We start from the raw sequence: 13,613 nt of genomic DNA on the forward strand, positions 1-13,613 counted from the left end.
CTTTATATTATCAAATTAAACACATTTTGTATTATCAAACATTTTGTTTATATTATCAATTGTTTAAGTAAAATGTATTCTGGTTTTTAATATAAAAAACCATCACTTGTGTTTAAGGGGTTTCTAATATAAGGATAACCATCTATATATTTATTTTAAAAAATTGATAAATTGATAAAGCTAATAGGCATTAAAAAATATCTAGAATTATGGTGGATATAAGAGAACAACTAGATAAATTTATATATTTATTAAGTGATAAGTGATAAGTGGATATATTTTTTTTATATGCATATGTGATAAACATGAGATATACTTTATATATATATATATATAGTGTATCAAATCTCTCTGTCTTTCCAAACTTTTGATTCGTGCTTTGTTTAAGTCATCATGGTAATAGGAAGAAACATGTCAAGTGCCATATGGAACAGGTGACCCCCCATTCTCAATAGCTGTCTATCATTTTGGATTACTGTGGAAGGCAAAATCATACTACATGATGATGAGTTGAACCCTTGACTTTCGTTATCATTTAACAACTTTTGGTTCCTTAATTGTCTACTGACGAATTTGTCAAATAAAACATACTTGCCAGTTTAGTTTGAATGTCTAACCAAGTCAGTGAGAAAAATCAAGGGTTGTTATCAATGTCGACAAAAGTGATGTGAACACCATAAATGCTAGTCTTCCAGGGGTAACACTATTCTATGTACAAAGAGCAACGGTTTCCGTGCCTTTTTCTTCCTTTCTCCCTTTGTCAACTAAGTTGAACAACAAATTCTCTGTTTATGGTAATCTTTGTTCTTCTGTTCACCACCCCCGGTTTCAGAAATAAGATTTACTACTTGAATTTCTCTCTATCCATTGATGCTCAAGTGTGATCAAAGGCGACCCTTCTTTTGTCCTAAGATTTCTTTTTCTTGATTTGATTGCTTTCAGTTCATTGTGCACGTCTTTATGCATGATGAGAATCAGCACGTATCAATTCCTTATCAGAGTGTTGTTGCCTTTTTGTTTGGTTCTTACTTCGTTAGAATTTGATCCTGAGGATAAGTATTTAATTGACTGTGGATCACTTGATGATACATCTGTTGGTGATCGGGTTTTCTTGGCTGATAGCTTGAATTCCAGTACTCTTTCAACCCCAGAAAAGATATTCCTCAATGCAAGTTCAAATTCTATTCCATCCACCTATGGTAAAGCTTTGTATCAGACCGCAAGAATTTATAATGGAACCTCCCGCTACTCATTTACAATGAAGAAAAAAGGGAGGCACTGGATTCGTCTCTATTTCTTTCCCTTTGTTAATCAGTATCTCAATCTGAGCACTTCTAAATTCTCTGTTTCCGCTCAAAATTTCACTCTTTTGAAGGATTTCCAGCCATCAGGTGCCCCTACAGTTAAAGAATACTCACTGAACATGACTGACGACATTCTGGTCTTAACCTTTACTCCTTCGACCAATTCTTTTGCTTTTCTCAATGCTTTAGAAGTAATTTCACTCCCTAATGAGCTGATCCCTTCTGGTGCTAAAACTGTTGATTCAAATGGAGAGAACCGAAATCTAGAGAGACAAGCTCTGGAGACGGTGGCCCGGATAAATATGGGTAATGAAACAGTGCCTCCTCAAAATGATACCTTGTGGAGACTTTGGACATCTGATTCTACATATTTGGCAAGTTCTGCTCTTGTTGTGTTTGTATCGAATATTGGATTTGTCAATTACTCAAGCGGAAGAGTTAGTGAGAATATTGGTCCCTTTTCAGTCTATGGCACTGCCACGAAACTGAATACTGTCTCAGATGAAGGTTACATGATCAACGCAACCTGGCTGTTCCATGTAGATCATGGTTTTGATTACTTTGTCCGTTTCCATTTCTGTAATATATTGAATCCTGTTCCTGATAATTTATACTTCAATGTTTTCCTGAATTATGAGTTTGCTGCTAAAGATCTTAATCTGAGCACTTCTGGTGTCCCTTACTACATGGATGTTGTAACAAGGGCAGATAGTGTTGATCAGCTGAGCGTGAGCATTGGTCCATCAAGTGTGCTTAATACATTGCCAAATGGGATTCTTAATGGTCTGGAAATCATGAAAGTAAGCAATTCTAAGGACAGTCTTGATGCTTCAGATGCTGAAAGTCAGTTCAAGACGACCACTTCCAAGTCAAAAGTGTGGGTGTATGTCGGTTCTGCTCTAGGGTCGTCAGTTATTGTGATCGTCCTGGTTTTGGTTTTTGCTCTTCTTTGTAGAAGGAGAAGGCGCAAGCACATGGTTCACTCGACATTGGACCAGTATGCTATGACAGGAGTGAGTACAGAGGAGAAGGAACATTCCATTGAATCCTCTATCATTTCACAATCAAAGAGAGGCTACCGCTTCCCCTTTGCTGCAGTTCAGGTAGCAACAGACAACTTCAGTGAAAGTCAACTTATTGGTGTTGGGGGATTCGGAAAAGTTTACAAGGGAGCTTTGAGCGATGGCACAAAGGTGGCCGTTAAGAGAGGATTTCCTCAGTCCAGACAAGGTGTTGCAGAATTCAAGACAGAAATTGAGATGTTGTCCCAATTTCGTCACCGCCACCTTGTTTCACTGATTGGATATTGTGATGAAAGAAACGAGATGATCATAATTTACGAGTACATGGAGAATGGAACCCTCAAGGATCATTTGTACGGATCAGACCAACCAAAACTAAATTGGAGACACAGGCTTCAGATTTGCATCGGGTCGGCTAGAGGACTTCACTATCTGCATACTGGATCCAATAAGGCAATCATTCACCGTGATGTCAAGTCTGCAAACATCCTTCTTGATGAGAACCTAATGGCAAAAGTTGCTGATTTTGGAATATCCAAAACTGGACCTGAGTTTGACCAGACTCACGTTAGTACAGCCGTAAAAGGAAGTTTTGGTTATCTTGATCCCGAGTACTTGACCACACAACAATTGACTGACAAATCAGACGTCTACTCTTTTGGAGTTGTAATGATTGAAATTCTCTGTGGAAGGCCTGTTATTGATCCATCACAACCAAGGGAGAGGGTAAACTTGGTGGAATGGGCAATCAAGTGTTTCAGCATGGGAGGGATGGAAAAACTTGTAGATCCTCATATTGAAGGCCAAGCGAAACCTGAATCTTTAATGAAGTTTAAGGAGACAGCTCTAAAATGCTTGGCAGATCTTGGTGCTAACAGACCTCCAATAGGAGATGTGCTATGGAATTTGGAAGCTGCCCTTCAACTTCAAGGAAGTGATCAAAGGGAGGGCAATGAGCAATCAACTAATCTCTATTCAGAGACTAGAGTCTCTACAGCACAATTTAGCATGGGAAGTGTAGATGATCTTGCCGGGGTATCAATGGGGAGGGTGTTCTCCCAAATGGTCAGAGCTGAAAATGCTGTAGATCAAAGCCAGAAAGATACTAATATATGATCATTAAAAATGGGAAGCCTAAAACTCTAATATTCTTGCTTGAGGTATTGCGTAGGACTGTGTACAAAGAAAGAGATCGCCATGATCTTTATTTAGCTTATTCAAAAACCATGTCAATGGAGTGTCGCAGGTTTATTACAGCTTAATAGTGGAGTTTTTGTCTGATTATTCTAGAAGCTAGGTTGGCCTTTCCAACCATTTGTAAGCTTGTTTGCGATTTATTACAACAAATCATTGCCTGCGAGAATAAAAGCTTAGCCAAGCCCATTGGAGCAAAATTCCTTTCCTTTTTGACTCCTTGTTATCATGGCCACATTAATCGAGGATGAGTTTTAGATTGTATATTTTTATTATATGAAAACTACTGCATATTAATCCATCAATCAATCATAAAAATTGTAAATTCTCATCCAAGTTTTTGCTCAGATAATCGACAAATTGCACCTACATTTAATCTATTATATATAGTTTTTATATTGATATAAGAAATAATTACTCTGCTACACTCAGTAATTTAACCAAATCTCTAGTTTCTAAATTCTAATTAGAGATGACCTATAGTGATCCAATCATGCAAAATTTTGACAGAATTAATTTGCCAGTAGTAATCTGAAAATAGTATTAAAAAAGTGTAGCTATCATTTCTTTGATGTGACAATACAAATAATAAATTCTATAGACAATGGAAGCAAACATACTTAGTTTTAAGTAATAACAGTCCCAACCTCAACTTCATTCATTTAAAAATTTCAATATAAATGTCAAATATAGCACCTGAAGCACCCACAAAAAAAAAATGAAAGAATGAACACTAACTGCAGGAAAAGAGACTTGGAGAAAATTTTTCTTTGAATATGCTTTGGGACTTGGTATCTTATTTTCGTTTATTGACAATGCAAAGTCAAAGCTAATTTATTTGTTGATCATGGTATTGTTAATTTTTAAAAAATATCGTAAAAAGTTTTTTAAACTTTAAAAATACCCCAAAATATATCCCAAAAACACCTTTAAAATGCCACCAATAAAAATTATATATTCCCAAATAACACTTGTGATAATATCAGTAAATAACAATTCCAATAAATTGAGAGTCAAGAATTTGACAAGGCAATAAATCAGAAGCTAAAGTCTGAAAAGAAAACAAGTCAGTTATTGCCCGATAACAAAACAAGAAGTAAAAGAGAAGTTTTTTGCGAAGTAAAAGAGAAGTTTAATGAAGAAAAGATATTTGGGAAACATAGGGAACATGCCAAAGACAAAGTTTATGAAATTCTCCTCTTCATGGCAACAAAAAAGGTCTGAGGAAACAAACAATTTTCAAGTGTGGTAAATCCAGTGAGTTTCGACTGATACTTTGGGAACATCATCAAATGAGTCCGCATAAACCTTATAACCTTCCCTTCTATCAAATTGAACAAATGAAGTTAGATAGTGAAACACACTTGAAGAAAGAAACAATGCTCAAGTATGGTAAATCTAGTGAGTTTCGATTGATACTTCGGGAACATCGTCAAATAAAACTACATAAACCTTATAGCCTTCTCTCCTATCAAATTGAACAAATGAAGTTAGATAGCGAAACACACCAAAAAAATGGAATGAATACTTGCAACTTTAACCCTATCTCCTTCCATATGAATTTTAGAGTAATGCCAACCAATAGCAACCACAGCTTGTCCAGTTCTTACTAGAATTCCCTTAGAATCAAGCTCAAATGGATTAAAGCCTGGATAATTCCTAAAGGTATCCTGATAAAATGCACATGATATATAAAATACACCTACATCTAACCTATTATATATAATTTTTATTGATACAAGAATTAATGACTAACCTAAACTCAATAATTTATAACTTACCACCAATCTGCCGTCTAATTGGAGATGACACACCGTGATCATGCCATGAAAAGTGTTGGCCATCAGCAGCAATAAATTTGCCACGAATAAACTGAGAATAAGAAAAAAAAATGAGGTAATGTAAGATAGACTAAATGCAATATTGGAGAGCAAATCTAGTGTAAGTATTTACTTGTATCTTTATTGACTTTATTCATAAATTGCAAAATCTACTTGTATTTCCTAACCACAGATTTTTCAACAATGTGTACATTTTTGAGTGATTATAATTGCAAAAGCAATCTAAAAATGTTGACGATGATAGTAACTTGTTACATTAGAGTTTAAGCTATGACATATAAAGTATTATGCTGTGACACAAATTTTGACTGCAATCCAGCCATCTAGATGCCTTACCCCACTCTTGCTGTAGCAGCGGGAGCCAGTCCAATCACGGGAGTTTATCCTTCCAGCAGGCTTTGAAACCAGCTGTGCGGTCATCTATACAAATAAAAGTATTAATAGTTCAACAAGTTCATCCATGATACATTAAATACACGGACACGCACATACAAAACATCTTGAGACCTTACCAATTAGGTTGAAAGAATTGGCTTAGTTGAACTTCTTCTCCAAAAATCTCTTGTCCAATGGTACCTGATGCTCCCTCCATCCCGTTGTCTCCCTCCATCTAAGAACTTTCATTCGCCACTGATAAACACCCACCACTTAGATCACAAGGATATAGTTTGCCCTATTTTTACATATGTTTTATTGCTACTTGAGAGTGTTCAAGTTGAGGTATGTCTTTTAGTTTCTTCAAATTTTTGCTCCACTCCATTTTTTTCTTTACTTTCTTAAAATTTCTAAATATTTTGAAGGATTGAATGAAAAATTTCATTAACTTCCATATTAATTTTGTATTTGGTAAAATCATATCAAAATTTGATTATCAATAATTGCAAGTTTGATTTGTGGTAATAAATAAGTTGTGCACAATTGTGCAGTTTTTCAGTTAATCTGCCACCCCCATCGCCATTGTCATAGCTGAATTTTTTTACAAGAAAAGCACGGTGAACTTTTCACTCTATTTCTGTTAACTTGTTGGTTTTGAGCTTATCAATTTGGTCGCGTTAACATGGTTTGTTTGTAGTGTTGATATCTTTCGTTTTTATCATTAAGAGCTGTACGTTTTGGCAAGTCATTCAAACTTATATGATGTGCACACCATGTATTCGCTTTATGTCGTTATTTAACATCTACAATTATTGTGTGTTTGTTTTTCTCTGTTTCAGAAAATTGCTTGATGTTTTGGATTGGTTTAGTGTAATTTCATCAGTGCATGTTTCGATTGTGGTCTGCTATTTGCTTGTTATTTTATTTTTCGTAATTTGTTATGATATTATGTGTCCTTCTCTGTGTTGAGCAATTTAAAATTAAGAAAGGATGCTAACATTTTTTCTCCTTGAGCATTGATGTTTAGGGAATAGAAAAGTAAAACAACTCCCATGTTTAGTTAAATAATTTAAGCAATTTAAAGTTAAGAAAGGATATTAACGTATTGCTTTTGCTTAAACATTGACGTTTAGGGGATAGAAAAGTACAACAGCTTCCATGTTTAGTGCCGTTTCAACTGGCATTTGGATTATTAATTCTACAATAATCATCTCCAATGCAAGCACAATAATTTTTTTTGAATTTAATTATCCAATTAAATGGGTGTGCTGTCCAATTCATCATCATTATTAATACTCTATTATAGTAGCTGGATCATTTTTCATTAATCCCTAATGTAATTTAACTTTGCGAAAGACCTGCTGATTAATGGGACTTTATTTACCATCAATCAGACCCATCGTTGGCTAACTCAGCCGTTATACCTATAGTGCCACCGTCTCCTCTAATTTTTCCTGCCCAAGCCAGCTTTCCCAGCTTTCTTTCTTTTTAGATGAATTTGACCAAGTTTTAGTCATAGATTAACCTAGGGATTAAGGAAAGGATGAATTAGTGTAGACACCAAAAATTTCACTTATTCATTTCATTTTATTTCATTCAGAAAAAGAAAAGAAAGAAAACAAAAACATGATAAAAATGAATAATTAAAAAAATGTAGTTTTCCTAAAAAAAAAATTTCTCACACAACACGCGCACATTTTATCACTCTTCTCTTCTTCATTTTCGTACCGCAACAATACAAAATGTGCAGGTAAAATTTTTGTGGAATTTTTATTCGATTTTCTTCTTTTCCTTTTTTTTCCAAGCATTGCCAGCACAAAGGCCACCTACACCAATCAAATTCTTATCGAAAAATCTCTGGAAGGAAGGCCATCAATTGGCCAAAAAAAGGCCAGCAAAACAGATTCTTTTCGAACCATTTGAGAGGAAGTTTTAGGATTTCTTAGCATCATTTAAATAGAAAACACGCAGCTTTAAGTAGGGGGGTGTAAGGGAAAAATAATGGAAAAAGAGAAAAGAAAGAAAAGAAGAAAAACAGAGAAAAAGAAAAGTTCTGTAAAAAAATTTTCAAGGAAAAATGCTGATTTTTCAGCCTCCTTGCGACCTAATTTTCTCCTCGGATATAGTTGCGTTTGGGGAGATTTCAATTTCTAGGCATTATACAAAGTTAGGAGAGTAAGTTTCATTTAAATTTTTTTTACAAAAAACATCTAGAGAGCCCTCGAATTCGGTCTCAACCACTGCACCAGCTCCAATTTCACGCCAAACTTCATCAAAATCCACTCCAGTCCGTGTTTTTTAGCTTCAATCTTACTCAAAATCATCTGCAGGTACTCCCATAAATGCTCGTTGTTTGATTCGACATTGATGCAAAAGATTTGAGAATGTTTTATGAAATTTTATGTTCAAGAGACTTTGATCCATTTTTTTTTGTAATTACATGATTTTTGGACCTTGTTTGATATTTATTTGAGTTTAAAATGACATGACTTTTGTGTACATGTAAAGATCCGATCTTAAAAGGTTAAAAAATATGATTTCGACGGGATTCTGACGGGTCAGTTTGACTGAAATTTTTATAGTTTCTGACGGGTCGATCCGTCGAAAAACTCAAATCTGCTAGGATACTCTTGATCTCTTTTCTTTATTTGTTTCTCCAAATTTTCTCTTGTTTGTTATATTTGGTTTTATCCGATTTGGCCCATAATTGGTTAATAAAACGTGTTTTGGGTTGAAAAAACTTGGGCCAAAATTTAATTTTTACTTGAATTCAAACATGGGCTTTATAACTCAAATCCAACGTTTTGTGTTGGATTGGCCTTGATAAAATGAAGGGATTGATCTGTTGGCCATGGGTGTTTGGCCCAGATCAAAATAAAGGAAAAGAAAGAAAATGGCCCGATGGCCTTATTGTCTTCCAAGATCAGAGATGTTCTATCTTCATGATAGTCCAATATATGAACACAGTAACTGGAATCAAAGAAAGTTTTATGTAGTTTTTGACATGACGTTTTTTTTTTTGATGATATTTTTTTAATTCATAGTATTGTTAATTTTTAAAAATTATCCTACAATATTTTTTAAACTTTAAAAATATCCCAAAATATATTCCAAAAACACCTTAAAACACCACCAAAAAAATCTCCACTAAAAGTTTTTCATATGCATTGTTATAGTAAAATATTTTAATATCTTATCCAGACAAAGCCATATGTTTTTGTATCTCAAGGTTGTGATGTTCCCATTTCTCTTAAATATGCGCGTGAAACTGAAGATTTTAAGCATTCTCAAGCGATAGAGCTAGAACTTTTTCATGGATGCATATATTCGTCCCAATAACACTTGTGATAGTGTCAGTAAATAACAATTTCAATAAATCGGGAGTCAAGAATCTAACTAGGCAATAAATCAGAAGGTAGAGTTTGATAAGAAAACAAGCCATTTATTGCCCAATAACAAAACAAGAAGTAAAAGAGAAGTTTTTTGTGAAGTAAGAGAGAAGTTTAATGAACACAAGATATTTGGGAAACATAGGGAATATGCCAAAGACAAAATTCATCAAATTCTCCTGGCAACCAAAAAGGTCTGAGGAAAGAAACAATGTTCAAGTGAAGTGTGGTAAATCCAGTGAGTTTCGACCGATACTTCGGGAACATCGTCAAATGAGTCTGCATAAACCTGGTATCCTTCCCTCCTATCAAATTGAACAAATGAAGTTAGATAGTGAAACGCATATAAGTATCATGTGCAAGTAATTTCTGCCAAAAAAAGTATGTTATACACTAATTTTCAATATATTCGATCACCATGAGTCATAGCTTTTGTATGATTCAGTATTTTTTTTGAGAATGATTAAAATGAAATTTTTACATTGTGGCTACCCTATAACTATAATTTTGTTGGTTTTATCTTGCAAACTTTCGGGAAGTCTACTGATAATCAATAGTTCAAAAAAAGTTAACTAGTTTTTCTTCAAATATTTATTTTAAGACCTATAAATGTAAACATTGCATTAAGACCTCTAAATATAAACATTTGTCAAATTTGATTTGGCAATATTTGCATTAGTATCCTATAGTCATCCGGCAACACCAACCCTCCATCCATCATAGCCCATGGCATTGCCTCGAAATGATTCATAAATAATCGAGTTTTACTCCCATCTTCAACTTCTGAGATGATCCATATTTAGACCCAAGGTCTACAAGGTACTGAGTCGACAACACAAGACGCTCACCAAAGTGAATCTGGTGAGCATATTCGACTATAGTAGTAATAGCATTAGGACCACATGTTCTTATCAAAAAACACAGCAAACACTATATGAGCTTTACATTGTATTTTTTATATAAAAACCATTGCATAATAACCCATTGATTGTAAAAATTGCAAAATTCTCATGACGTGTATTGTTTAGATAATTGGCAAAGTACACCTACATCTAACCTATTATATATAATTTTTATTGATACAAGAATTAATGACTAACCTAAACTCAATAATTTATAACTTACCACCAATCCGCCGTTTAATTGGAGATGACACACCGTGATCATGCCATGAAAAGTGTTGGCCATCAGCAGCAATAAATTTGCCACAAATAAACTGAGAATAAGAAAAAAAATGAGTAATGTAAGATAGACTAAATGCAATATTGGAGAGCAAATCTAGTGTAAGTATTTACTTGTATCTTTATTGACTTTGTTCAGAAATTCCAATGATTTATTTCCTAAGCACAGATTCTTCAACAATGTACATTTTTGAGTGATTATAATTGCAAAAGCAATCTGAAAATGTTGTCGATGATAGATTGATAGTAACTTGTTACATTAGAGCTTAAGTTATGACATATAAAGTATTATGTTGTGACACAAATTTTGACAGCAATCCAGCCATTTAGATGTCTTACCCCACTCGTGCTATAGCAGCGGGAGCCAGTCCAACCAGGGGAGTTTATCCTTCTAGCAGGCTTTGAAACTAGCTGTGCAGTCATCTATGCGAATAAAAGTATTAATAGTTCAACAAGTTCATCCATGATAAATTAAAAGTACGAAACAAAGACAAAAAGTACAACTACTGAAAATCTGAAATTTTTAAAAATTGAAAACAAATGCATCAAATCAGAGGAGTTAATCCTTCTCGCAGGCTCTGAAGCCAATCGTGCAAACATCTATATGAATAAAAGTCAAAGAAAGTAAACAACTTAATTCAAGGTGAGGTTTAATACAACCGAAATAGTTCAACAAGTTCATTCATGACAAACTAAAAGCATCAAACAAAGTTAAAAAAGTACTACTACTGAGAATCTAAAATTGGAAAAAAAAAAGCATTAACTAAAAGTTTAAGAATATCATTTAAGAATACACACGAAAATTTGCAAAATTTAGGGTCTGTTTGTTTCGGGTGAAAATGTTTTCCAGGAAAATATTTTCCTAATTTTCCGTGTTTGGTTGCACAAAAGTTACTGAAAACATTTTCTTATGTAAAATATTTTCACTCATCTTATGGAAAACAACATCCCTTCCAAACTTACTGAAGTTATTTTTTGAAATGCATGCATCCCGCCTGTAGTATGTTCCAAACTTACTGAAAGCATCTTGTAGTATGTTCTTTTTTTTTTTTAGTGTAAACAGGAGGACTCGAACCCAAGATCACTTCCTTACACTTTCTCTCCCGTACCACCCAACCCAACCCAACCCTCCCTCTAGTATATTCAAAATATAAAAAAAACCTCATCCTGCTCATCCTATGCTAGTAATTAATTATGTATAATAGGGACATTCTTTTCTAGAGAAACTTTCAGCAGTGAGAGTGCAAGATATATGTCACAATAAGCATTGCTTGTGATTGATATTTGACACTAAATGACCAGCAATTTGTTTATTGCTTAAGGAGATATTTTTTATTCATATATATATTTCTCCAAGATTTTTTAAAGTTAAACAATGAGATAAATTTTCTTATTTTGCATGGGAAGAAGTATGTAGTTATAATGTGTAGAAAGTAAAGATAGAGAATGAAGTAAGAAAATATTTTCAATAGCTAACCAAACACCTGAAAATGATGAAAGGGAAATGATTTTCATGGAAAATTACTTCCACGGAAAATATTTTCCCAAGGAAAACATTTTACTTCCAACCAAACAGACCCTTACAAGAATCAATTTTACTTCCAATGTATAATTAAAGTGCCCTCTAGTACACTCTAGAATGTGGAAAACAAGTAGTACAATCAATTATACTCCTTATAAAAAGTTTCTTAGAAAAGCTTGCCATTCAGCAATTGATTGCATTAACAGCACTATACCTAGAAAGACACTACAAATGAACAGGATATATGAATGAATGTAGAAGATATATCTAGTCAAAGAAACAATAACTAAACAATGTAAATGAACAGGATATATGAATGAATGTAGAAGATATATCTAGTCAAAGAAACAATCATTGAACAATGTAGAACAAGAAAGCCATACATTGGAGCTTTAGCAGGAATCTAATGTATCATACTCAAACTCCAAGAAGAAGATGTGAGGATGATAAACTTCATTAATGGTAAATATCACAAAATCAATTGACGTAGGTAGGATTTGTAATACTATTAACCATATACCTGAGCAGATCTACGCACCAAACCAGGTAATTTCTTGAGAATGTATGCCATCTTACCTACATGCAATAAATTAACACGGTTAACTATTGCAATCAACTAAAGTTACAGTAGTCTCTTTTCATTTCTGTTTACAAGGAAGTTACAGACTTTTCTGCTGACAATCTTTACTTTCAGCCGTTAGTCATCTTGCTATTCACAGGGGATGGATCCATAAGGATTAACTTATCCCAATCACAAAAAGACGGATTTAATGATCCTCAAAATTAAGCTGTTCTATATCGGATAGACCAATATAGAGCTTTGAACAAAATATCAACACATTCTGGCCACAATGACAATTTAGGACAATCATTTCACTAAGATTGTTATATCACTGAGTTGTCATCCAGTTCCCAGCATATAATTTGGTCAATCAAATGTACAAAAGGCAATTATGCTTGCCATTTTTCACGCCAAACTAATAGAAGAGGAAAGCAGCAAGAAAGCACCCAAAAAAAACAGCTAGGAAATATAGAGAACTTTCATTTACAAAACTGAAATAAGATTCCCCTGGATGGTGTCTATGCATACTAGGTACTGCAGAAGTGAAGCAAATTCAAAGTTTCACTCCACGCTATCACTTAAGTTTTCATGTGTATCAATCATGTCTGCATATCTTCAAGTATATGTGCACAAGAACAAGTTGAATATCTGCAGCGTACTAAATCATGCCCTCAAATACAGAGATGTATGGATGCCCACAAATAAGAACATGTCCACTCAATTGAAACAGATTCAAGCATGTCATGATGCCAGTCGAATTACGGATAACTTCAAAAGGGGAAGGTTTTAGCACGGTCAAGCACTAAATAGTGTAGCGGTATTAATCGTAGTCCAAATTGAACAGAGCGTCCCCTGCAGGCATCCAATTATGCACTCCATTACTTGCTCCTAACTTGCTTTTGACCACCATGAACATGTAAATGCATGCATACTCACCAACATATACAGAGAGAGAGAGAGAGAGAGAGAGAGAGAGCAAGGACACACAACAATTGGCAAAGACAAGCATAATCGAAGAACTCGCAGACAGCAATAATGAATTTATCATAAAGCCAATTTGACTTTCTGTGTGAGAAACAATTTATCAATCACTAAAGACAACAATAAGCCCAACAATCTTCAGAGTAATTAATTTTTCGAGAAAAGAGACTAAGCAAAGGAAATATCAATTTATGAATCTCAAAAAGAAGCTCGGGACAAATTCAAACCGTAACTGGAAAGTA

The 13,613-nt window shown here is 34.1% G+C and overlaps 1 protein-coding gene across 1 annotated transcript; it reads left to right on the forward strand.

Annotated features, from left to right (window-relative positions):
• Positions 1-823: 823 nt before the first annotated feature.
• Positions 824-3,709, forward strand: LOC113782717 (receptor-like protein kinase HERK 1). The gene has a single exon (XM_027328624.1). The coding sequence runs from the start codon at positions 965-967 to the stop codon at positions 3,440-3,442; it is 2,478 nt and encodes an 825-aa protein (XP_027184425.1). The 5' UTR covers positions 824-964; the 3' UTR covers positions 3,443-3,709.
• The last annotated feature ends 9,904 nt before the right edge of the window (positions 3,710-13,613 follow it).

This window comes from Coffea eugenioides, chromosome 9 (genome assembly GCF_003713205.1).
Source record: "Coffea eugenioides isolate CCC68of chromosome 9, Ceug_1.0, whole genome shotgun sequence".
Lineage (NCBI taxonomy): Eukaryota > Viridiplantae > Streptophyta > Magnoliopsida > Gentianales > Rubiaceae > Coffea > Coffea eugenioides.